At 39.8% G+C, this 27,852-nt stretch overlaps 1 protein-coding gene across 2 annotated transcripts; it reads left to right on the top strand.

Annotated features, from left to right (window-relative positions):
- The first annotated feature begins 1,215 nt into the window (after positions 1–1,215).
- Positions 1,216–17,166, top strand: aipl1 (aryl hydrocarbon receptor interacting protein-like 1). Of its 2 annotated transcripts, none has more exons than XM_073053463.1 (6): positions 1,216–1,329; positions 2,026–2,205; positions 5,463–5,651; positions 8,851–9,027; positions 12,912–13,053; positions 14,879–17,166. In XM_073053463.1, the coding sequence occupies exons 1-6, from the start codon at positions 1,288–1,290 to the stop codon at positions 15,082–15,084; spliced, it is 936 nt and encodes a 311-aa protein (XP_072909564.1). In that variant the 5' UTR covers positions 1,216–1,287; the 3' UTR covers positions 15,085–17,166. The 2 variants fall into 2 exon arrangements, with proteins under 2 accessions (XP_072909564.1, XP_072909563.1); XM_073053462.1 differs by having other exon boundaries at positions 1,216–1,361.
- Positions 17,167–27,852: the final 10,686 nt, after the last annotated feature.

Here is a 27,852-nt window from a genome sequence, read left to right as displayed (position 1 = left end):
CTGGATATCAGGGTCTTTGAAATTATGAGAACATGACATTGAATAAGAAAAGACCTGAAAATGTACCAGGGCATTGCACAGAACTATCCACAGCTACAGCTGGTAAAATATTATCCACACATTCTGTCACTTTATAAATTGGACTTTATGTCAAGGATGGTCCCAATAATCAATGCATGCTTGATAATTGGGAATGATTGTAGAACCAATTTTATCTATGGGCAATTTTGTGCAGATAGGGAGCAAGGTAATAAAATTTGTCACCTTTTTGAGTTATGGGATCCTTCCCCAATATTCCCTCTCCTATCTCTAAGGTAAAATGGGCCATACCTTCCAGATATCCGGACCTAACTTGCTCTACCTTACTTCCCCTTTTCTATTTTCTAATTATGATTTATAATTTAAATTTTTATTATATTTACTTCGATTTGTATTTCAGGGAGCATGAAGTGCAGAATCAAATATTGCTGTGATGATTGTACGCTCTAGTATCAATTGTTTGGTGACAATAAAGTGAAATGTGGTTTAAAAGAGGGCACGAAATAGAATGGGAAGAAGAAATGAAGCAAGTAGGGGAAATGGGATGATGGAGGAAGCAGTGATTGCCAGCAGCGTGATGACAATGAAGTCATTGGGTTGGATCTATGAAATATAAAATCTTTGGCAGAATGCTGTCCCTTTAATTCACACAAGATTCATTTATTTTACTTTGATGCACTGCTTGTGAACTGTGAGTTAATAATCAAGGTCTTAAGTTGGTAATTAAACAACACCAGGTGATGCACACATCACTGACTTCATCAGGTGTGTGAGATTTTACAGGAAGTGTCTAGTCCAATTTCCGTGGACAAGAATTCAACAAAAAATGTGTACAACAAACTTCTTAGGCATAATTTACACATAAATGCGGGTTCACTTTCTAAGCAATTGTTCTTTACATGACTTGAATGTTTCCTTTGAGTTCATGTGTTCCCCGGATGTCTGTTCTTTTGAAGCAAATGCCATAAGTAGAGTCAGGATAAAAAGGAATTCTAAATATTGCCAAGAAATACAAAAGCTCAAGAATTATATAATCAAATATTATTAACAATGCAGAGTACTTGATTAGATTGGTTCTCCTTGCTTCTTTCCCCACCCCCACTCCCAAATCCTCCCTCTGCTTAATCTAGTTTTAAAGAGAGGGATCATTAGGATCATTACCAAATGCATCAGTGATGCATTAAGTGCACACTGTAGTGTTACATTGCAGTCCTTAATAACAAGTCATGGAGGAAACATATCTTACAAATGTTGAAGGCATTAAAAAGACTATTCTTCATGGAGGAACTGGTGAGCTGCCAAAATTTCTCACAGGATCCAAAGTAGGTTCAACTATATTTAAATACTTTATGAGTAATCTGAAAATACCAATTTTCAGCATTTCCAATGTATCAAAACAAAGTAGGTAGAATGATTGGGTCGAGTGTGTCGTGAATATTTATCCTGATAATGTATTATCATTTTAAGTTATATATGCTAATTAAATTCAATTTACTTTATTTTCAGTAGATCTATTATGTTCAATCAATTTAACTTTAAATTCATTTATACATTTTAATATCCAGCCATATTTTCACTCATGTTGCAAAGACAGTCAATCTTTAGCAATCAATGGACTGGAAATTACTTGCTTCTTGAGTTGAAGTATTCTATAAATAACATAATCTTGCCTTCATATAAGAATTAATTTTATAGATTTCAAGTAAATTTTACTGATTAATTTAGCAGGAAATAAACAGAAACATTATGGGTTTTATATCTTCATGTGTTGCACTAAAAATTGTGCACTTATAAATTTTTTTGTGAACTATTTTGTGTACTAATACTTTGTCATTAATTTAAGCTAAATTAAGAGCTAATATACAGTGTAATAACCATTGCATATGCAGAGAAATTAAATAATTCATCTAGTTAAACCATTAGAATTAAAAAGCAGTATGGTTGATATGGAATTAAAAATAATATTCTTTATTTGTTATTGTCCAGGTCACATTTCATTTTCGAACTTTAAAATGTGATGGAGATCGAACAGTCATTGACGACAGTAAACAAGTTGGCAGGCCAATGGAAATAGTTATAGGCAACATGTTTAAGCTGGAAGTCTGGGAAATCCTCATTTCATCAATGAGGATTGGAGAGGTTGCTGAGTTCTGGTGCGACGTCATTGTAAGTGTTACTGGTGGAAGCAAGTTTTCAGTGGGAAATGGTGAATTATTGAGACAAAGTGTAAAGTAACTGAATCTGCCAGTGTTTTTCATTAACATTAGATGCCTAATTCTGCCTATTGCAATGCTCCATAATCTGTTTTTCTCTTCAGTTAGTAATACTTATCCTTAGGGAGGATTAAGCATGTTAAATGAAGCTGCTACCATATGGACTGCCAATATCCATAAAAGGATGCCTTACAGTTACTAAATACATTTTAAAGTCCATGAAATTTTTTAAAATGGTTAAACAACTGTATCTATGTTACTTTCTCCAGTAAAAAAAAATGGTATTAAGTTAGCAACCTAAATCAATGTTCTTCCTTTCTGCTTAAAATAAATAAGAACTTAGTAAATGAGAATGGTGGACAATCAGTCCTTGAATCTGCTCCATCATTCAATAAGATCATAGACAATCCAGTCATGACTTCAACATCACTTCCCTACTTTTGCCCTATACTCACTGACACAATTGTAGTTTAAAGGTCTCCTGGTCTCTGCCTTCACAGTTCTGTAACTCCAAAGCATCACTACACTCTGAGGAAAGATTTTTCTCCTCAACTCTGCCTTAAATAGACTACCCCTTAATTCTGGAAAATATGTCACCCGGTTCATGATTATCCTACTGGGGAAAACATCCTTTCAGCATCTATCCTGCCATTTCCTCTTGGAATCTTGTAAACTTCAATCATATCACTTTCCATTCTTCTATACTCCCAAGAGAATGGGCCTAATCTGCTCAACATACATCATTCTTCATCCCAGGAATGGGGAACATTATCCAAATATTCAATGCAACAGGATCTGTGAACATAGGGGAACTGAGCACAGCTTCCAATGGCTGACTACCCGGTAATTGTTTGAATTAGACTCCCAGCAGCCAGGCCTGATACTATGCAATTTGAACTTCATGTGAACCTCACTTGGACAAGATAATAAAATAGCAGCCAATATTGAAATGTTGGGGAATGGTAACCTTACTGAGGAAGGTTCATGTTTTATCTCAGTCAAGAGTCAATACCCTAGGCTTGGAAAGAAGAAAACTGAAGAAGAAAAGAGGAAAGATTTTTTTTTCAAATTACAGAATATTCACCAAAAAAGAGGACATAAATTGAAGCAACACACTCAAAATGCTGGAGGAACTCAGCAGGTCAGGCAGCATCCGTGAAAAGGAATAAACAATCAATGTTTTGGGCCGAGACCCTTCTTCAGGACTGAGAAGGAAGGGGCAAGATGCCAGAATAAAAAGCTAGGGGGAGGGGAAGGAGGTTAGCTGGAAAGTGATAGGTGAATTCAGCTGGGTATGAAAGGTCAAGGGCTGGAGAAGACGTAATTTGATAAGAGAGGAGGATGGACAAAAGGAGAAAGGGAAGGAGGAGGGGTCCAGGGGAAGTAACAGGCAGTAGTGAAGAAGTAAAAGGTCAGAGAAAGGAATAGAGCCAGGGGCAGGGGGGAGAAATTTGTTTACTGGAAGGGAAAATTGATATTCATGCCACTAGGTTAGAGGCTACCTGGAGGGAATATAATGTGTTGTTTCTTCACCCTGACCAGTGGCCAGTACAAGAGGAGGCCGCAGATCGACATTTTGTAACAGGGATAGGAATTGGAATTAAAGTGTTTGGTCACCTGATAATCCTGCTTGTGGCAGATGATGTGGAAGTGCTCGATGATGTGCCCCTCCCCCCACCCAATTTATGAAGGGCCTCACCAGTATAAAGGAAGTCATATCAGGAGCACTGGACACAATAGACAACTCCAGCAGATTTGCAGGTGAACTGTTGCCTCACCTGAAAGGACGGCCTGTGCCCTTGAATGGAGGTGAGGGAAGAGGTGCATGGGCAGGGGTAGCACTTAGGCCGCTTGCAGGGGTAAGTGCCGCGAGGGAGGTTAGTGGGGAGGGATGAATCACAGGGAAGGGAATCACAGAAGGAGTGATCCCTGTGGAAAGCAGAAGTGGGGGAAAGTAAAGGTATGTTTGGTGGTAGGATCCCCTGGAGATGGTGGAGGCTGCGGAGGATGTTGAATATGGAGGCTGATCGGGTGGTAGGTAGGGTCGAGGAGAACTCTATCGCTGTTCGGGCAGTGGGAAGATGGGGTGATTGAAGATGTATGGGAAAAGGAGGAGATGTGGGTGAGGGCAGCATTAATAGTAGAGGGAGAGAAACCCACTTCTTTAAAGAAGAAGGACATCTCTGATGTCCTGGAATGGAAAGGAGCTGACATCATCTTGGGACAACACCTTGTATTCTATCTGGGTAACCTCCAACCTGACGGCATGAATATTGATTTCTCCTTCCGGTAAACAAACTCTCCCTCTTTCCCCTTCCTATATTCCCCACTTTGACCTGTTGCCTCTTCTCGCTTGCCTGTTCCCTGGTTCCCTTCCTCCTTCCTATGGTCCAAGCTCCTCTCCTATCAGATTCCTTCTTCTCCTGCTCTTGATCTTTTCCACTCATCTGGCTTCACCTATCGCCTTCCAGCTATCCTTCTTCCCGTCCCCCACCTTTTTATTCTTGCATCTTTCCCCTTCCTTCTCAGTCCTGAAGAAGGGTCTCAGCCTGAAACGTCGATCGCTTATTTATTTCCGTAGATGCTGCCTAACCTGCTGAGTTCCTTCAGCATTTTGTGTGTGTTGCTTTGGATTTCCAGCATCTATAGACTTTTTCTTGTTCATAAATTGAAGTTTTCAAAGTGAACTACAAGGTTCTATCTGACCCCTACTCTTGGAGAAGAAATTTGACCCCAGTCACATATGCTAAGTGGTGGCGGCTATCTACTGGTAGTCTCAGAAATTTCATTCCTTTCACATCAACCACTGCTGTAATGTGCTTTGTTATAAATGGATGAAGATAGTTGTGCAGCCCGATTCTAGACCCTTACTATTGTCTTTTTCAATATATATAATTAATAAAATTATTATTGAAATATTTAAATTAAAAATAAAATACGTTAAAAACAAATCTATTTTACTATCTTTCCTTTTGGTTAGTCCTGACGAAGGGTCTCGGCCCGAAACGTCGACAGCACTTCTCCTTATAGATGCTGCCTGGCCTGCTGTGTTCCACCAGCATTTTGTGTGTGTTACTATTTATATAACTTTCTGTTCCCTCCAAGATATGATGGAATGTTGACTGTTTGTATTTTGCCAGCTGTGAAAATACATTACTTGATTTTCCTTAAAAAGATTAATCCTGAGAAAATTGTTTTCTCCTCCCACAGCATACAGGCCTGTATCCAAATGTAGCCAAGAGCTTGCGCCGCATTGTCGAAGGAAAAGATCCAACAGACTGGCACATTCATACCTGTGGCCTTGCCAATATGTTTGCATACCATAGCCTGGGATACGATGACCTGGATGAGCTGCAGAAAGAACCTCAGCCGCTTATCTTTGTTATTGAACTATTAAAGGTTAAATGTGTTCTACTTCTTAAATGTAAATTGAGCTCACAGTTAGTCTTTTCAGTGGATTATTATATCTCTGAGCTGTTAAGAGTTTTTACCTCATAGCTCCAGTGATGCTGGCTCATTTCTAGTCTCCAGAGCTGTCTGGGCGGAGCTTCCAGGTTTCCTCTGGTAGTCTGGGGTACTCCCAAATCGCAAGGATGCCAAGATGACATGGTGGCCACTGTAAGTTGCCCCCATTGTGTAGCAGAGTGGTAGAATCTGCGGGAGAGTCAATGGGAATGTGTGGGGAATGAAACTGGTTAAATGGGTGTATAATAGTCAGTGCAGATTCGAGGCATCGTTGTGCCTGTCAGTGTGTTATGTAACTCTACGGGTCTTCCTTTTCTTCCTTATTTTTTTTTTCTCAGTGCTTTATTTATTCTTTCTGGGTAAAACATGACATTTCTGTGTAATTTCAGCTCTTCCTAAAACATCACCCAGAAAAGTTAGAAAGATTGAGAGAGAACCAATCTCATCTGCTCTCTAAACCTCGGGTCTTGAAGATTAAAATATTTAATCTTCAATTCATTTCATCTGTGATCTTAATAAAAGACTAAAGGAATAGGATATGAGGGGAAAAATGTGCCAAAATATGTCATTCTGAATTCTTAGTTATAATCCTCTTCATTAAATAGATAAGTTACTAAGATGGGTAAATCTTTCATAATTACCATGAAAGATTCTGTTTCAAATTCAAATTCAAACGAAGTTTTTTTCCAGTAGCACCCGTCTGGCAGTAAGAACTAATGCGATGGTTCTGATTACTTTTAAGTTCAGGACGTAACAAGAAGTGATACCAATATAGCAACAGCTAGTGACTTCAGCCTTGAGCACAACACCCAGGCTTAGGCAGTGTTAAGGAACTGCCAAAGTATTGGACGCTCTCTCTGTCAGATGGAACTTTTAATCCTTGGCCCTATCAGCGCTTTGTACTTCATGTAAGAGGGTGTTTCAAGAAAGTTCAGACTGCTTATTCTGGTGATTGGCTGATACTTGCTCTTCAATTAGCATTTTTAATTGGAAAAACTGTTGGCAAATAGCAGCAAATTATTCAGGACAAATTGGCGCTTCTATTTATTACAGTAGAGCATTAACTAAATTTCCGAAATATGCCATTGACGGCAGTTTAAGACATTATGAAAGGGATGTGAATAGCCTAACCTATTTGACTGGAGCAACGTCCTCACAGCATCACTGGCCTTAGCCTATCATAGATTTTCCTATTACACATCCCTCCCTAAAACTTCTCTGCAACTTAAAACTAGCTTGATTTCCTATATTTTTGTTCTTGGTGAAGGAATTTCAATCAGAAATTTTAATTGTTTCACTTTGCATAGAGGTTGCCCGACCTACATTACGTTTTCAGCATTTCCTGTTTTTACTTCAGCTTTCGAGCATCTGCAGATTTTTTTAGATCTCCTTGCGAATGTATCTCTATCTTCCACTTACTGGACAATCACCAGGCACTTACAATCTTTCAACATCATTTCTGTCTCTTAACCTGATACACAATACAGGATCAAACAGACCTCTCTATATAAACATGGTCTGTACATATTGGTTCTGACAGGTCCTATGTCATTATTATAAAAGCCTTCAATATACTGGTTTAATAATTTAATCATTATATTAAAATAGCAACTGCAAGGATCATGTATTCCACCACTGGACTGCTGTGACTATTCAAGAAGGCAAAATCAGATGAATCTTTCACTACTGGGCCTGCAGATTCTGAACTCTCTCCACCAAACTCCATCATTAGCCAAAGTGCACTTTTTAACCATTTAATCATCAAGATTTAGATCAATGCACACGGCCAGGAGAAAAACATCCCTCACTATATTGACCCACGTCAAATAAAAAACTGAAAAACCTATCTTTAATACCATGGATCCCAAACATTGGAGGGACAGCTACAAAATGGCAATAGACACCAAAAATTGTGGTAAAGGGGTGCTATTGCATTGAGTACAGTGAGAGTCACCTCACATATTTGCAGGAGGGGTAGTCTGTCTCTCTATTAAAGTGACAAAACCCTTACCCTCCCTCACAGATCTTGGCTGCTCCGCTTACCTGCCTGTCCAGTCCAGACAATTTCCAGGCTTCAGTTTGATTGTGTTCTCTCCTTGCTCATCACTGCCCAGAATCCCTTACTTCCTGGGCACCGCAGTCACATCACCACTCAACAGTGAAGCCAAAATGTGCATGGTTTTGATTGGCTGGCTGGGAATGATCTGACCTGATGCCTGATAGCTTTGCTTCTTCTGCCTTTGGTGCCATTTTAAGCAAAATGGTGTAATTATAGGTTTCCTGAATATACCCTCTTGTATTTGGTGGTTGAGGGGTAAAGGAAAGAGGTTGGAGAATTCTGAAGTGTTTCAGAGTTGGTTTCCAGACAGAACGTAGAACAGTACAGCACAGGAACAGGCCCTTTGGCTAGTGCCAAACACAATGTCAAATTAAACTAAATCCCTTCTGCATGCATATGTGCCACACCTTTCCATCCCCTGTGTATACATGTATCTACTTTAAAGCACCTTGAACACTACTATCATCTCTGTTTCCTCTCCTACCCCTATTAAGCCATTCCAGCCACCTCCTACCTTTTGTGTTAAAAATAACTTGCCTCGTCCATCTCGTTTAAACTTTCTCCCTCTCACCTTAAGTGCATCTCCTCTGGGATTTGTCATTTAGATGTTAGGTTCAAGCTTGCAAATGCACATTACCCTTTACCTGGCCCTAGGCCCTTAGTCTGACCATTTAAAGCCTGTTGCAGCATAATCTAGAAGCAAAGAACACTTTGAAGGCATTGCAATTGCCTAAGAGTGGGGTCGAACTTGAACCAAGATAATTAAATCCTTAATTATCCATCAGCAAAAAAAGAAATTGTGATTGAAGATAACTTTTGGGAATGAAGTTGACTGATAACTAAAATATAGACAAGATTAATTGGAAAACTAAGGGAGAAGTAAATAGAAAGTGAAGTTTATAATTGGCATAAGGTGTGACAACAAGAAAATTATGTATAATTGTTACTGTCATGTCCAACTTCCTTTCTCACTGTTTGAATCTTTGTCAGATCTACATCTGAGTTTGTTCTCTTTGTAAATAATGAATGGTGCTCTAACCTTCAAAGTAAAAAGGATTTTTTTTAAAAACCTAGGTTGAGTCACCAAGTGCTTACAAACGAGAAACCTGGGCCATGAATGATGACGAGAAGCTTAAGGCTGTTCCTCTGCTCCACGGAACGGGAAATAAACTGTTCAAACTCGGCAGGTATCCAGAGGCACTGGCAAAATATCGCGAAGCGGTTATCTGCCTGAAGAACCTACAAGTAAAGGTATATTAACACATAAACTAAAATCATCGTAAAGGTTTTTATCATAGGTAAGATTGCACTAAATTGAAAAAGTCTCAAATTATTCCAATTGACATATGGGCTCTGCTTTGTTCTTGAATCCTGGATATTGATACTTAAATCTTGACTTCTATGACAATGCTCTGATTAAGCTTGCAGTCATTGAGAAAAACAAAAGAAAAATTTGTTGTCTAAACAGATGATCACTAAGTTAAGAAGGAGTATGTTTGAACTGGAGGTTGCTGAGAACTACACTCAAAAAAGTCAGTGCACTATTCCCATGAATTATATCGTGAACCTTTTATCCGTGGCAACAGTCCGCCCATATGCAAGTACTGGGCATAGGGTCATAGAGCAGTACAGCACAGACACAGGCCCTTCTGCCCATCTAGTCCATACTGAACTATTATTCTGTCTCATCCCATCAACCTGCAACTGGACCATATACCTCCCATCCAAACACTTAAATGTTGAAATTGAACGCACATCCACCACTTTTTCTGTTCAATCACATTCCTCAGTGTCCTACTATTCAGCATGTAAATCCAACCCTGATTTATCCTCCCAAAGTGTAATATGTCACACTTGTCTGCGTTCAATTCCATCTGCCATCTTTCAGCCCATTTTTCCACCTGGTCCTGTCCAGATTCCCTTCCAAGCTTTGGTAGTCTTCCTCGCTGTTCACTGCGCTCCCAATATTGGTGTCATCCACAAATTTGCTGATCCATTTTGCCACGTTATCATCCAGCTCATTGATGCTGTTTTGACATGCATGGAGCAGGTGGAAGTGGAATTGATACAGCATTGTATTTAAGTGAGTGTTGTCTTTGTGAAGCTAATTTGCATTTTGAAAAAAATATGCTTGACAATGTCAGGCATCTGAAAATGTTGGTTGTATGTTCAACCGTAAAATAACCCTCTGATTTTTTTTAACTGCTAGTTCTCACAGTGAGGGCAGTACTGGCAAGGCTATCATGATCTGATTTGTTCCTTGTCTTTGACACTATGTCATTTGACCTGGTTCTTGAACAATTGTGGTCCTTGTAATAAAGGCCAATGCACAATGCTGTGACAACACAGTTACAATGGAATAAGTTCAAGTTGGTGTGCCCTAGCATTTGGTGCTGGTTCTGTTCCCATGAACTTGCTGAGCTCACTTTTCAGCTTTTGGCAGTTGCTGATTTTGAAAGAATTCTTGGTCACATAGCCTTAATCTTTGTACTTTTGCTAGTTAAGTCCAGTAATAGAAAGACATTGGGGGCACCAGAAAATACCAACAGTGAAGAGCTAATCTTAAACACTCTAAAGGAAATTTGTCATCATGAAAAATGGGTATGATAAAGTATTAAGAAAGGGAAAGCCAAAAGAAATGGTAAAATAAAAGATCTGATCATGTAGCACACACAAAAGGCTGGAGAAAATCAGTAAGTCAGGCAGCATCTATGGAGAGGAATGAACAGATGACATTTCAGGCCAAAACCTTTCATCAGTTCTGATGAAGTCTTCGTGAAGTCTTGACGAAGGGTCTCAGCCCAAAACATCGAAACAAAAGTGGAGAACACTGAAAATTCTCTGCAGGGAAATAAAAAACTTCTGTGCAGAAAGGAGCAACATAATTGCTTCAGATCGATGACTTTTCAGGTGACAGTCCACATTTTTTTCTGTATTGTGTTTTGTTATCCAATCTAAAAAAGAATTTTCGATATTTGTTTTGGATATGATTATGCACTGGTCATGAGTGGTTATGGGGAGAATGGGAATGCAAGAGTGTTCTTGGTGTTCTTGGTATATTAATATACTGAATATGGTAATGTAGTTGTTGTGATAATGTAATGGGTATGGTATTGAAGAAGAAACCTATTGATTTTTAAATAAATACCATCATAGTAAATGATTTTTTAAATTAATTTGGTGAGTTGTGCACTAACATTACAAAAAGACTACAGATATTGCTGCCTGACCTGGTATATATTTGACCAGAATCTATAATAAAAGGTTACTTCTTTATAAAGTGATAGTAAAAGATTAACTTTTCACAAGGCAGTAAAGAAAACCACTCACTTGGAACTGCATATGTTCACCACCATCTCATCAGAGCATTTCGTAGAGCTGCTCCCTCATAACTCACACAATTTTCCTTCAGTCCTGACTTCCGGAACTATTCTCACTGTCACCATCAGGTAGGAGGTACAGCAGCCTGAAGGCACACACTCAGCGACTCAGAAACAGCTTCTTCCCCTCTGCCATCCGATTCCTAAATGGACATTGAACCCGTGAACACTACCTCACTTTTTTAATATATATATAATTTCTGTTTTTCTGCAAGATTTTTAATCTATTCAATATACGTACACTGTAATTGATTTACTTATTAATTATTATTTTTCCCTTCTTCTATATTATGTATTGCATTGAACTGCTGCTGCTGAGTTAACAGATTTCATGACACATGCTGGTGATAATAAACCTGATTCTGACGTCTGTGTGGAGTTTGCACAATTTCCCTGGTGACCACATGGGTTTCTCCCAGCTACTCTAATTTCCTCCCATATTCCAAAGACATTCAGCTTGGTCATTCCAATGGTCAGTATGACTTGCCGCTCATGTGTAAATGAGTGGTAGAATCTGGGAGCAGTTGATGGGGATTTGGGAGAATAAAGTAGGATTATTATGAAAGGTCACTGTATAGATTGGCATGGGCTGTAGGCCCTGCTGTTGTGCTGTACAGCAATTTAGCAAGGGAGAAACAATCTACCATCACTTTTAAATATAAAAGTATTTTCATTCATTTTTCATTGCCATTTTTGATGGTCACGGCTTTGGAGATGATTGGGATGGAACTAAAATTACACTTCTGTTATTTGAGCTATTTTAATCACATTTAAGAAGCAGAGGAATCAGCTTCCTTTATGGATTTATCCATGATCACCATGCAGATAGTACCTTTCAACACCCACAAAATGCTGGAGGAACTCAGCAGGTCAGGCTCCATCCATCCTGCTGAAGGGTTTCAGCCTGAAACGTCGACTGCGCTCCAGCATTTTGTGTGTATTGCCTGGATTTCTAGCATCTGCAGATTTTCTCTTGTTTGAGATAGTACCTTTAGTGCATTTTAGTAAAATAGCATGCTATAGTCAGCTGCCATGTTACTTTGTGTGAGATGCCTCAATCTGCTTGATGACATGATACTGACCCCAAACCAGGCTACTGTCTGTCACAAATCTCTCTCTGCCACACTCTTTCTCTAGAACTTTCTCCAGATCTCACCATCCTGATTGGCTGACACAGCGTTCATAAGCTGAAAGCAGGGCCTCTTTAGCCGAAAGCAAAACACTCTACCAGCAGGACACACTGCCTTTGCAGAAAACTGCTAAAATGAAATACCTACTGCATAGCAATAAAAATCCTAACAAGGGCATTGATGTTTCCATACCAGGCTGTGATGCAACCAGTCAGGATACTCTCCACTGTACATTTATAGAAGCACTACTTTCCTCCCCCCCCCCTCAACTTACACAAATTGTTCTTTTTTTTATTAATCTCATGCGCTTTTGATACCATTCAGACTTCATAACCATCCATACAGGGTGAGTATTGTGTATTCCCTGACTTAACCTGTTCATTATCCAGTGTCTATTTCCTAGGATAAAACTAGGAACAACCTCTTGTCTTATTAGTCTAAACCTCTATTCCTTAATAATAAAGAGACCTGATGAAATCACAATATAAATACACAACACATTATTGAAGTATACTGATAAGAAAACATTAAGGAATAACTTAATATTTGCACTTTGCTCTCAGATAATAAACAGAGGCATTGCTCAAAACAAAGTTTGGTTAATAATTTTTATATTTTATGTTAGCAAAAGCCCTGGGAGATTCAATGGCTGAAATTGGAGAAGATGGTTGTCACTTTAGTTTTGAACTACTGCCAATGTCTTTTGAAAATGGAAGAGTACTATGAAGTGCTGGAGCAAACCACAGACATCCTCAACAGGCATCCAGGTATGGGCAAATCTGCCAAGTCACAACCAGAAACTTAGGATTCAACTTTGCAAAACAAAAACAATATAATTTTAGATACTTATAGAGTCTGTAAAGGTATATTTAATTAAATGGTACATATTTAATTAAATGACTAAGAGTGGTCCGCTGGTCTTCCAGGTTTAAGGGTGCCCCTCAGGACTAACAACCCTGACTGGTAAATGACACATTTACTCTGCTCCAATTAAATTTTAGGGTTTTCACAAAAAAGATCTTGGCTCTGCTCCTTCAAGCAATTAGATTCCAGTTTGATATTGGTTTAATGGCATACAGCTCCTAACAAATTTCCTTATCGGTCATGAAACTGCATCCCTAAAAGGAAACAATCAGGAGTGCGCTACCCCATCTAAGTACTCCACCAGGCTAAACCCTATGTTGATCGAACGTGAAAGCTGATGATAGATAGAAAGAATTCTAGAAGAGAGAGAAGATACAATGAAAGAGAGAATGACTGAATGGAGAAGACAAACGTGTAAAAATGAATTAGAATTTTAAAGTTATAGAGTAATAAAGCATGGAAACAAACCCTTCAGCCCTGCTGGTCCATACTGACCACAGTTTTCACCCTGCCAGTCCCAGGTGTCTGTATTCAGCCCAGAATCTTCTAACCTCTTCCCATCTAAGTACCTAACCAAATACCTCTTAAATGTTGCAATTGTACCTGCTTCCACCACTTTGTCTAGCAGCTCATGCCAGATATTCTTTATCCTTTGTGTAAATAAGTTACCTCTCAGTTCTCGATTAAATCTTGGCCCTCTTGTATCTGTTACCACCAGTTTTGGGTTCCCCAGCCCTGGGAAAAGAACTCTGACCATCCACCTTACACATACTCATCTATCAACCTGAGAAGGTGTATGTTTTTAGATAAGGTTAAGAAGATAATCATAATTGAAGAGTTATCAGAAAGACTTAGTGAATATAGAAAAGCAAGTTGTACACCATTGTAGTTTTATTAACTCTGGAAACTGTAGTAATGATCCACTGGATGTTTTATGATGCTTTACAAAAGCAAAATATAGCAGATGCTGGAAATCTGAAATGAAAAGAGGATATATTATACTCAGTAGCATCTAATGAAAGAAATGATGTTCCATCAATTCTGCTGAAAGGTTATTGCCCTGAAACACTAACACTGTTTCTTTCCCAAGCAATAAGGAATCTGCTGGAGGACTTGGTGGGTCAAGCAACGTCTGCGAGGGGGAGGGGGGGAAGGTAAAAGGAATTCTTTACCTTCACAGATGATGCTTCCTCCAAGATGACCACAACCTTGTTGTAGGGTTTGGAGGCTTGCGTGCCTCAGTGACCGGGAGAGCTATGTTGGCTGGAGTCAGGGCCTTGCGCTTTGGCTCTTGGTAGGGTCACCCATGTCAAATAGGTCAAAGGGTAGAGGCCAGAATAAGAGTGATCCACCGGTCCTCCAGGTTCGGGGTTTCAGCTCAGGGCTAACAACCCTAACTGGTCAAGAAAAAGTTATTACAGAAACAGCAATGGAGTCTCCTTCTACGTGGACAGAGATGGAGGACCTAGATGCCAGTGGTGTAATGGACAATTAATAATAGTAAAATACAGATGTTGCTCAACTTGCAGAGTTCCTCCAGCAGATTGCTTGTTGCTTCAGGTTCCAGCATATGCAGTCTTGTGTCTCTCTTCCCTATGGATTCTGTGTGACATTGATGTTTTGCCTTGGGTAATGAACAAAATCCACACAGACCTCCCCACATCTTTTTCACAAGGCTTCATTTCATCTTTGCTCTATGTTTCACGATTTGTTGACTTCCTTTGGCAGGTACTGTAAAAGCCTATTTTCTCAGGGCCAGAGCACACACTGAGGTGTGGAATGAAGCAGAAGCCAAAGCAGATTTTGAGAAGGTTTTGGAGTATGACAGTGGAATGATCAAGTCGGTGAGGAAAGAGCTACGGATTCTAGAGTGCAGAATGAGAGATAAAGAAGAGGAGGAAAAACTACAGTTCAAGAGAATGTTTCATAAATGAATTCACCACCAAAACATTATAATACCTTACCGTAGTCAATGAGTCCTTACACAAAATACAGTTTACATTTGGAAAGTTTCTTTTTCTTTAATTTATTTTCTTTTTCATTAAAGTTATACCTTCATGTAAAGAACCCTATTAGACAGGATAAATTTAAACATGGGCAGAGATGTGATGGGATATTTTACATTCTTAAAGCAATTTTATACCAAGATTGCGGACTGAACAAAATGTGGACTACAAGGGATCACAATTCTGATTCTCACAACAGAAGTCATCAGAAAAAACTGGTCCGGTTTGAAGACAGTACAGCAATGAATGCAATGAATTGAAGGTGTTTTCAAAAGAACAACTGATAATTGTATGATCAGTAACAACAGACATCAACTTAGTTTCAAGTTACTTGTGTCTTTTGCCCCTTGACATGCATGGAGTTTGGACTGATCCTAGTAAGATGTTAGGGGAGAAAATGAACGAACAGCTGCTATAAGGTGTGATCTTATGGAGAGAAGCGTAACTCAGAGCATCGTTATTAGCTGTTAGACAAGTATCTCCTTCTAATTATAGACAATAGGTGCAGGAGTAGGCCATTCAGCCCTTTGAGCCAGCACCGCCATTCAATGTGATCATGGCTGATCATCCACAATCAGTATCCCGTTGCTGCCTTCTCCCCATATCCCTTGACTCTGCTATCTTTAAGAGCTCTAACTCTTTCTTGAAATCATCCAGAGAATTGGCCTCCACTGCCTTCTGAGGCATAGCATAGCTTCATAATTGCTTAATTGCTTGATGTTTGATCAGATGTGATTTAATTACTCGTAAGACACAGAGTACAAAGTGTACCTTAAATGTGCGTCAAATTCTGAACAACTGAAAACACATGATATAAAGTATAACGGTGAATCTCCTATATAGAGTCGAATGGTATATTTTGATGGTTTAAAGACACAGATTTCACATAAATTTGTGCAGCAACATCCAAGGGCAACACTGCCAGGGGACTTATAGGCTTCGAGGAAGTTTCTACTTTTAAAACATTTTACAAAAATATGAAGAAGGACAACATAGCTACTTTGATTGGCTTTATTGTATGTGTGGATGGTGAAGGGAGATGCCACATGACCGCTTTTGTGATGTAAATTCAATCCTGATATCTAGTGCTGCATGGAATCTGTATCTTCTCCTTTTGACCACATGCCAGCTGCTCCAGTTTTCTCCCACATCCCAAGGAAATGTGCAGGCTGGTAAGTAATTGGTATTTGTAAAATTGCCCTTAGTTTGTAGGTGAATAGAATCTAGGGCAGGGATTCCAAACCTGGGGTCCTCGGACCCTTCAGTTAATGACCCATGGCATAAAAAAGATTGGGAGTCCCTGATCTAGGGGGAGCTGATGGGAAATTTGGAAGAGCAAGTTAGAAGGAAAATTAGTTAAAAATAGGATTGTTCTATGAACTGGTACAGACTAGATGGGCTGAAGAGGCCTCCTTCAATGTCATAAGGGAATATACAGTAGTAAGTAGAGGAAATATGACAGCATCATAATAGTGACCACACTTTATAAGCAACATATAATTCCTGTAAACTTTGAGATTCTGAAAGGCCCAATGTAAATGTCATATCATTATCTTTTTATCAGTCAAGTGTTTAGGGTTAGAGTAAACCTGCTCTGCAATGGAACTGATATGAAAGGACAAATAGTTGTTTCTGTGGTCTACAATTCTATGATTCTATAGCAATAATCAACTGCTTGGATGTCTCTCCCTGTAATTTGAATAAAGTAGAATCATTGCACCTGGTTCAGTTACCTGAGGCAAAACTGGAATTCAGCTTGTCAATAATCCCTTTTTGGACAACTTGCTCAGGGGTTTCAGCAATTGTTCCAATTGCTAGCTGACAATTGGTAAGGACACAGTGCTCTGATTGAACTGTATAATCTCGACTATTCTATATAAATGAATCCTCCTGTAAGTTACAATCTCCTTTAGAAGGTTTATCCACTGTGTTGATTTTATTCAATATGTAATAGTAAGGTTACTTCGGCTCCAAAATTAAATGTGGAGATGTTTGTTAGTCCAGTCAAAACTATGTTTTTGTCCTTTCATTTATTCTCTATCTTGCTATGGTTTATGGTGATTGCAAGGGAGGAGATGAATCAAGTACCGGTACTTCTATTTTAACAGTTCAACTAGCAAATGCTGCAAACGGTTGGGATTTTGCACCCATCCCCCTTTCCCTGAGTTGCTGCTAATGCTAACTTCACAGTTACTTTCAGTTGCTGTGGCAATCTGTTTTTCACTGTGGTCCAACCATACAGCTGGAGGGTTTTGAAGAAGTAGCTGGAATAATTGCAAGTAATGGGTTACATACAGTGGAGTCTTGAGAGTCATCAATGGTTAATCTCGCTCTGCAAAACATATGAAGAACGGAGGGAATTTGACAAGTGGTAAGAGAGGAGATTTAAAAGTGACTTCCACATTATTCAAATAATGAAGATCTTATTAGCATATTCAAATATAAAATTATAATTCACATCTCTCTTTAATTTTCTTTATTAAACTATTAGTAGTCACTTAACTTAGCATACAGAATAATATTTTTGACCCAGTTGAACTAATTCTAGATTTATAGTATAAAGAAATTTAAAATGTTTGATGGGGAACACATTTGATGCAAATATGATCCTGTGCACAGATTCCAGCATCACAAGGGATATTCTTAATTACAGCATGTTATAGATGTCTTGTATGCTTTATGTCAACTTGTACATCTACAGAATATTTCTTTTCTCTCTCTCTCTGTTAACATTGTTTTGTTTAGTTGTATCCATGTGGCAAGTCTGGGGTGGCATCGTAGCACAGTGGTTAGCACAATGCTCTACAGTACCAGCGACATGGGTTCAATTCTCGTCAGTATAAGGAATTTGTATGTTCTCCATGTGACTGCATGGGCTTTCACCAGATGCTCCAGTTTCCTCCCACAGTCCAATGACATACCAGTTGGTAGGTTAATTGGTCCTTGTAAACTGTCCCATGATTAGGCTAGGGTTAAATGAAGGGTTGCTGGGAAGCACAGCTCGAAGAGCCAGAAGGGCCTGTTTCATACTGTATCTCAATAAATAAATAAGTGCAGATGAATGACAATAAACCTGAACTCATACACAGTATAATGAAATTATGGATTTACTATGCAACAGCTGTCTTGTGTTTGTTGACTCTAAATCACGGCAAAAGAGGCTTAAACAAGGCTCTGTCACTAAGTGCTTGCGTCAGTAGCTTTTCAAGGATAACTTAAGCTAAAGGAGCTCATTACATAAACCTTTTTTCTGATATGTAGGACTGCTTTCTAAGTGCCAACTCCGTGCAGCTTATGGATGTTGGGACGTCTAATTATGGTTATTTCTTCACTTCTGGGAATTGGTCTGGGAGGCTGAGTCTTGTTTGACTCAGGCTTTTGCTTAAGAATTCAGCAAAATAGAAATGTTACCGCTTGGTTACTAGGCTGCTGACTTAATAATGGGAATGTGAAACAGAACAAGTTAATGGTGAAGAATGTATTTTATTTTGTTTCCAAGTTGCTTAAAACAAAGGCGCAGAGAAGATTCACCAGGATGTTCATGGACTAAAGGACATGAATCGTGGGGAGAGCTTGGATAGAATGGATCAACACACACACAAAGTTTTGAAGGAAGTCAGCAGGTCAGGCAGTATCTATGGAGAGGACAGCAGTCGATGTTTCAAGTTGAGATTCTTCAATGGGATAAAAGGTCCTGATGAAGGGCCTCAGCCAGAATCGTTGATTCTTTATTCCTCTACATAGATGCTGCCTGACCTGCTGTGTTCCTCCAACATTTTGTGTGTGTTGCTCTCGATTTCCAGCATCTCTTGTGTTCTGGGTAGGCTGGTTTTGTTTTCTCTGGAGTCAAAGAGACTGAGGGATGACCTGATAGAGGTACGTAATATACAAGTGTAACCCCCTGGGTCGCCTCAGGCTCGCTCAGCTCGTTCTCGTCTGGGGGAACAGCCTTCGGCCCCGCCAAACTGGGTAATCAGCTGGTGTGGATACTGTGTGATGTCCCCGCCTCGCCCAAAAACAGACAGTACACCATATGTGATTAAATGAGTACAATTTATAAAGGTTACTATAACCAAGTGATTAATAACGATATAGTATATATGAAGGAAAAACAATAAAGAAAAGGCGCCAAACTTATCAAAGTCCAAATCACTTCGTGCACAACCGTTGGAGCTCAATTACTGAAGTCTTCTGGCCACCATTCGATCCCCTCCGAACTCCTCGACTCGCAGCTTAGGACCACCCGAAGTGGTCAACCAAGCACATCTAGCTTTATCTCCTCTCCTCAGAGTACCTTCTGGCCTTGGACCCCCACTTGGGGTCCGTTCCTCGCCCAGCTTACAGCATCGCGTCCTCTCTCTCTCAACCCCTCGTGCCGATCTCCCCAAAAGCCCGCCAACAATAGCTTACAGACTCAGAAGAAAGAACAACATTAATCCCAGTCGGTTTACAAAGGAATACAATTCTCGTTATCAGTAAATTTTAACCCAAACAAGCTTCCAGCACTCTCTCGCAACGAGTGGCGTGTTGGGGAGGAAGCATTAAGAAGAGGGACGCCTCACGTCTTAATAAGCTGGTAAGGAAGGCGGGCTCTGTCGTGGGCAAAGTACTGGAGAGTTTAACATTGGTAGCTGAGCGAAGGGCGCTGAGTAGGCTACGGTCAATTATGGAAAACTCTGAACATCCTCTACATAGCACCATCCAGAGACAGAGAAGCAGTTTCAGCGACAGGTTACTATCGATGCAATGCTCCTCAGACAGGATGAAGAGGTCAATACTCCCCAATGCCATTAGGCTTTACAATTCAACCGCCAGGACTTAAGAACTTTTTAAAAGCTATTATTAATGCTTTTTGAGATGGCGATTTAGATGCATATCATATTTTTTTACTGAGTTAAGTATTGTATGTAATTAGTTTTGCTACAACAAGTGTATGGGACATTGGAAAAAAAAGTTGAATTTCCCCATGGGGATGAATAAAGTATCTATCTATCTATCTATCTATCTATCTATCTATCTATCTATCTATCTAAGAAGCATTCCTACTTTTAACAAAACAAAGAAGCCATTTTGATTACATACACAGTAACAAAGAAAAAAGAAGAAACCCCCTTTACACAAGGCATAGATAGGGTAGATAGAAGATTTTCTTTCCCATAGTATGTTTAAGATGAGAAAGAGGAGTTTTACAGAGGATCTGGGGTATAGTTTTTTTTAAACAGAGCGTGGTTAATATTTGAATCTAATGCTAGATGGGGTGATGGAGTCAGATGCAATCATTGCTCTTGGGCAAGCACTTACAGACAATTAGCCAGACACTTTAATAGGCAAACATAGAAGGACAGGGACCAAATATGGGCAAATGAGATCAGTGCCGAAGGGCAAAGTGGTCAGTATGGAGAAGGTGGACCAAAGATCCACTTTCTGAGCTGCATAACTCTGACACCAGTCTGACGTGAAGTCATACATTTTTAGATAGTATTGTAGAAAATTTCCCCTTCAACATTCATAACAATATTATGCCTTTTATTTGTATAGCATTTTTGGATGTTTAGGTAATTTGCTTCCTCAGATCTCTTGAGAACTTATTTCTGAATTGACTGCATGCACCTGCAACACAGAACACTTAAGGATTCTCCGTGACTTATTTCAGTCCTTCAGTTAACCTATTTCTATGAGAATATCGTCGTAACAAAAAATATGACTTTGACCCATTGGTGATAAGCTCTCAGCTGATATTTTAAATGTATAAGTAGTGTTTAAAAATGTGGTTTTCCCAAGACTCCTGCTTGCAAGGAATGTTGCCCTGAGTTAGTTGTCTTGTGGAATTTGAGGCAATTGATAAGAGGAACAGCTTAGCTTTTTCAAAGACTAAGGTTTTAAAGAGGTATTAGAATTACTTCCTTCCATTTTTGAGTCAATGTACGCCAGTCATTTTTTAGATTGTTAAATAAATTTCCCTTTTTTATTTAATTTCTTGGAGAAATTTTTTCGAGTGCCTCTGCAATATTTTGAAACTCTAACATCTGCTCAGAAAAAGAGTTCATATGAAGTGTAACCAATGTATATATCTCACCGCATGAAATACTGTATGCTCCATTAATCTTTTTTACCCCGATGTGTCTTCTTGCTAACAGCGAACAACTTCTTAAATGTATTTCTCCGTCACTTCCTGGATTAACTCTTCGCTTTCCTGTACATCTTGAATGCACTAGAAAGCAGAGAGCTGGATAAATCTAATATGGCATTTGTTTGAAAAGCAATGCATGTTAGTCTCTGCCTTGAAACTCAGAAAGTGAACTTATGCTGCTCACGTTCTTGATATAAAACATCAACACAACTCAGAAATAATCCAGCACAATTCAATTGTGAACCTAAATTCAATGAAAAACAATGAACAATATTATCAGGGTAAGAACACCATCTGACTACACCTCCTGGACTGATCGTGAAGGTCGATTGGAGGTCCAGCTTGAAGCCTGAAGACTGACCTTGAGGTCCAGATCAAGGTCTCAAGGTTGATTGGAAGTCTAGCTGAGGCCCGATGGCTGGAGCCCGAAGTCTGCTAAAAGCTGGGGTTCAGTGTCTACAAATCCATCCACTGGAGGCCAAAGACGGCCTGTCCTGGGGTTAGAGAACTGTGTATGTGCATGGCAGGGTGCATGGGTGGGGTGAAGGGAAGAATGGGGCTTGTTACACTCGTGGGCTGCCCCCAGCACATCCTTGGTTCCGTTGGTTGTTAACGCAAACGGCAGACTTCACTGTACGTTTCGATGTACGCACATGTGATAAATAAATCTGAATTTGAATCTGGTGCATGATATATGCTCCCATTGCTGTGTGTATTGTCCTGGCTTTGTGTTCTGTTCGTCCTCCAGTGCTGTGTGAGACTGACCCATCTTCTATGGAGAAATGTTTGATGTGATTAGGTAGTGGGCAAGAGCAATATTCTTTGCATGGATACTGTAAAGAGGAAATGTTGTGCACTCTAAGCTTTCTTTGTCAGAGGATTGCAATGTGAAATTTGACTGCCCCATTTCCTATATTGCAGAAATAACCACATTTCAAAGATACTTCATTGTCTATTAAGCTCTTCAGATGTACTGAAGGAATGAGATAAGCTATACATAAATGTAAGGCTTTCTTTGTGAATTATTTTTATTGTTGCTTTTCACTTCAATTTCCACCTGCATCTTTTGCAAACAACTTGCCCATGTGTGTTTTTCTGTAGTTATATGATTAGTCTGTATATTTCTTTAAAGGAGATTTAATGTAATAACAGAAATCAATATAATAGTAGGGCCTCAGGCAGAGATTCTGGACTCAAGATTAGCCATTTCAGTCCAGAAATGCCAATGTACTGTTCCTTCATTATTAAAGTGTTGTTTCTTGCCTCCCCAAAGATGTTTGAAAAATCTTTAAAATCATTGTGATATTCCAGAGTACTGGTTACGAGAAACAGTCTTCCTTCTGCAATGCTTCAGTCTTTTATAGACAACAGACATTGCTGAAAAAATTGACTTTCTCATAGCTTCTGGCACTTAATAATAAAAAAGAGCTGGTATCCTACCAGCTAGTCCTTAAAATTACATGTGTATAAGACTTCCAGCACTCTCCCAGTCAACGTTGCAGGGGGCTTCACTACTGATTCCTGATGCCAAGGAGTGTGTTCTTAGGCTCAGTGCGAGGTAGAGTACCTGCAGAAGAAGGTAAAATATGTAACGTTCCTCATTACATCTACAACTCTTGACTTCACCTTCATTCACATCCTGCTAACGTCCTTCCTTACAACATGCGCGCTGTCTCCTTCACGCAAGCTGCTTCACTTTCCCTTTTCCCTCCTCCCTCCTTTTTCCCTTGCCTCTCTTCCTTGTCATATCCTTGCTGTCCTCCACATCTCTCTCTCTCTCTCCCCCTCCCCTTACTCCATCTTGACAGGTGTTGACAGTACGTGTGTGATCACATGATATGCAGTACGAAATATGTCATCTGGAGCTGCACCATTATGAAATAAAAACAGCAAGTGCTGGAAACATCGCATGTCCGGAAGCAAGCTGATTGATAATATTTATATTTTCAGATTTCCTTAGGACAGAGAGGGATTCCATGTGGTTCATGAAATCTATACTGATAGTAGAACAATCCCATTCTCTCACCTTTAAATCGATAACCCATTCTCAAATATGCTTAATGTCGCAAGTAACACCCTGAGTCTCCAATCACCCACCTACAAGAGAGTTAATTTATAGTTTCCCGTTACCATCTGAGCAGCGAATACAAGAAGCTGCAGATGCTGGAACCTGGAGCAACCAACAATCTGCTGGAGAAAGTCACTGGGTCGATCAGCATCGATGGAGAGAAAGCAGCTGCCGATTTTTCGGGTCAAAACCCTGCATCAGGACGTTTTAGCTGTTTGCCAGTGCCGCTGTAGAATATGAGGGGGTAAAAGGAGCATGTGGGGGAAACCCAGTTGGTTACAGTGCAAACCTTCACAGACAGCACTGGATCAGGAACAACCCTCAGATGCTTGAGATGTCAGGCGGGAAACCCAGCAACGTTAATTCTCGGCCATCAACTGTACATGGTCGGTGAGTGTGACCTCATGGACTGACAAGGAAGTAGATAGGGTTTTGTCTTGTGGAGCAGAGAACAAAGTTTAAAGTTCAGAACACATTTATTACCAAAGTATGTATATATTATGCAGCCTTCAGATTAGTCTTTTTATAGGCAGCCACAAAACAAAGAAATTTAAAAAGCCTATTTAAAAAGGAAAACTTAAACACATAATGTGCAGAGAGAGAGAGAGAGAGAGAATAAAACAATTCATGCAAACAATAAAAGTAAGCAAATGGCATTCAGAGCAAAAGTGAGGCTCCAGACTCGAAGCCAGGCATCACTGTAGTCTCAGTTCAGCACAGAGCTGAGTGAACATGGCAAAGCAGCAAGCAGAATGAGCCCACCCTTCTCCCCTGGTCCCAACACCATACCTTTCAATCTGTCCAAACTTCAGGTTGTTCCTCACTCTAAGATCTGGGCCCTGTCGATTCTAGAGCTCACCACCAAGTTTGGGCTCATACCGAACTTTTCCAAATCAGCCTGGTGCTCAGATCAATCAAACCTTGGGGTTTTCCCTCGCTCTTGGTTTTGGTGGTTGGGCCTCATCTCTGTTTGCCTCAACCTTGCTTTTTCTCTGCCTCAAATATGCCTCGACCTTACCGCAACTCTGCTTTGAAATCACCCACTTGCCACTGCCATGACTCTGCCTTTCCTCCATTGTTTGTGGTGATCATTTACTAGAAATTGTACCATAAGAATTTTATTAATAAAGTGTTTCATTGCATTCTTTGTTTCGTTTGTCACCAATAATTAGTCACTGGGCTTCACCAGCACCACCTTAAACTGGACTGAGAATCCACAATAAACAATTCTGTACTCTATTCTGGCTCCCTGCTTGCTCCTTTCCATCTCATAACCTGCCTACCAGCTCCCTCTGGCGCCCCTCCTCCCCTTTCTCCCATGGTTCACTCTGCTCTCCTATCAGATTCCTTCCTTTCAGCCTTTTACCTTTCCCACCTATCACCTTCCAGCTTCTCACTTCATTGCCCCTCCCTCACCCACCCATCTTCCCTGGCACCTGGCTTCACCTATCACCTGCCAGCTTGTAGTCCTTCACCTTCCCCCATTATTATTCTGGCTTCTCCCCCTTTCTTTCCAGTCCTGATTAAGGGCCTTGGTGATGGAATATCATCTGTTTGTTCTTCTCCATAGATGCTGCCTTACTTGCTGAGCTCCTCCAGCATATTGTGTTCGTTGCTTTGGAATTCCAGCGTCTGCAAAATGTCTTGTGTTTAAACAATTGCACATTTATTTTTATGCTATCTTGCTTATGTGTTAACCTCAGATTTGTCTTAGGGCAATTCAATAGATCACAGACCTAGAATTGGAAAACATTTCATGCGGTAACCTCATCTTCTTGCTTAAAACAAACTTTTCTTTTCCTACCCCCTCCACCAATTTGGATGTAGCAGCTTTATCCCAGCTTGTCATAAATACATGAAATAGTTGATTTCATGGACCAGCTTATTGCCTGTAAAGAAACATCATTGTGCCTGCAGTTTGACCATTATCATGCAAAGGTTTGATCAGAAAAGTTCTGAGTTTATCCGTATTTTGAAGGACCAATGGATATATTTCAATCCAGCAATGGTCTGAATAATAACATTACCAAATATCTTACATTTTTTTAACATTTTAAGTTAAATCTTTACATTCCTTAAATCTATTTAAAGGATCGAAACATATTTAGGTGGCAGGGTGGAGATACATCTCAATCAAAGGAGGTGTAAGGTGCTTCATCCCTTTGCTACCTTGCAGGTCACCTTGGGCAAGGTGTGGCACCTGCTTTGTCCCCAGATCAGGGTCACATGAAGCCATGGGAGCAGGTGGTGGGTGGTCTTATGTGCAGCTGGCGCATATCACAAGTCCTGGTTATGCAACCACTGACACCAGGCAGACAATCTCTGAAGAGTATTGATAATAGCTGGGGTCATCTGTCTTGGAAAGACACTGCTCAGAAGAAGGCAATGGCAAACTACTGATGTAGAAAAGTTTGCTAAGAACAACCATGATCGCCCATGTTATACCACACAGCACATGATGATGATGAAACCTATTTAAAACTCCTGATGCAGGATCTTGACCTGAAACATTGACTTGGACCTCATGCCTCCGGAGATGTTGCTTGACCCACTGAGTTCTTCCAGTGTCCTGGTCTAGTTTCAGAATCCAGCATCTGTGATGTCTTTTGACTTCTTTTAAAAGATCATTCAAAAATTACTTTAGATCCTAATGTTGGGAAGTGAAGCTGGGTCAGTTTTAAGTAGGAAGGCCTATAGAATAAAATGGTCGAAGTCCCTTTATGTTGCATGTTTGGCTACGTAGAGAGCAATATATTATTGAATGGATATTCCAATGTGCGATGTGAGGAGTCATTCTGCTGTTAGAATCACGGGGTCTTGTTTCCATTTAACACGATAATGCTGAACTCCATAGTATTAAAGGTTGAGAGACACATATCAGGTGGTGAGACCAAACAATAAAGAGAAATAGAACCTAAACACAATTTTGTTGGAAAAGTAACTTCATACAAAATCATGTTTCAGTTTATTAAAAATGCTATTACTCACTAGAGGGCAGTACAAACCCAGGAAAGAGACATGAGATTTCATTTAATTTGTTACCCTGAATGTTTTTATTGACTGTAAGTGTGCAGAAAAGATAAGATCTCTAACAGAAGTCAATTTATATAATTTCTTAAGGAATTAGATGCTCTCGAATAACAGATGGTGGCAGTTTAATTTTGTCAGTGGAAGCGTTATGGAAAGAATACATAAGCATGTAACAGAAGCAGCTCCCCCGACCATACCATTAAGATTTTTTTTCTTTTAAATTATTCACATTGCCATGAAATAAAGTCAAGCCTTGTATTAAGAAGAAGCCTAACACAGCTAAAAAGGAAATGGTTTTCTTATAGCACCTTTCCCAGTGACAGGACGTCCTAAAATGCTGCCCTCACAGAGAATTACTTCCGGATGTAACTTTGCTGTTGGAGAATCCTAAATTGCTATAAATGGATTTGGTCCAGTGCATAGACAACTTCTCTTTGAATCTTTGCAACCACTCAAATTTAGCCATGAGAAAAGCCAAACCTTGTGGACTACGCTTAACGCTGATCTAAAGAAATTACACGTAACTTTAGAGGGGCCTGCTCTGACTGTAAATTTTTTTTTTTGTAATTCAGAGCAATTAAATTGTTAACCTTTGTGTTATGGGATTCAATATTGGCCAAGATACCAGAACAATGTTGCTTTTTGCCAAATATACTCACCTGAACAGGGTCTCAGCTTATCCTCTTATCTGTGTTACTGTACATTTGGCAGTTTTATCCTGAAGCAGAAAGGCAGGTGTTCACTCAAGCTTCAGAACTGATATCCTGAGTTAGAACCAGCAGTGGACCAATGGACTTGAGGGAACAACCCTTCTGTTGCCTATAAGGACTTTGCTGCTCTTGGCTAAATGAGTTATGTTGTGAGGATAGGCTATATGATTATCAGGGGAATTTGAAAGGATAGACTTGGAAAATGCACAAAGATATTGTTGCAATATTTGCTGGTTGGAAAAGAAGCTGTGAAGAAGATAGAATCGAGGTTACTGTTATGTTTGTGGTGCTGGGAAGCCAAGTGGCCGTAAATAACACACGCGAGAGGTGGAGAATAAATATGCAGCTGGTTATTTTACTGGTACTTCATCCACCTAGAATGCCCTATCACGTTACATTCAGTACACGACACACAAGAAAGCTTGGCAGCAACCCGCAAGGATCAAACTATACATGAATACATAACACATCCCTTCCCCCTTATTTGAAAGGCTCCTTCCCCTTCCCATACACAGACCAGCTGCTGAACCATTAATATTCAATGGAGCAATCATCAAATTCAACCGACAACAGAATCTTTTTTCTCTAAACTAAAGAAAGAGGGTAGACTACCTCCATTCCCAGACATAACCCTGGGGATTATTCTGCCCGTGTGCTGAGGGTTCGTCACTAAACTAGAGCTGCAGTCTGTCTGGAGGCCTCCTGTTCTTGTGAGGATGACGACAACCTGAGGATGACGCCGGTCATTTTATCTTTTG

The sequence above is a fragment of the Hemitrygon akajei genome, chromosome 8 (genome assembly GCF_048418815.1).
Source record: "Hemitrygon akajei chromosome 8, sHemAka1.3, whole genome shotgun sequence".
NCBI classification, from domain to species: Eukaryota; Metazoa; Chordata; class Chondrichthyes; order Myliobatiformes; family Dasyatidae; genus Hemitrygon; species Hemitrygon akajei.
This window is presented reverse-complemented; position numbering and strand designations above follow the sequence as displayed.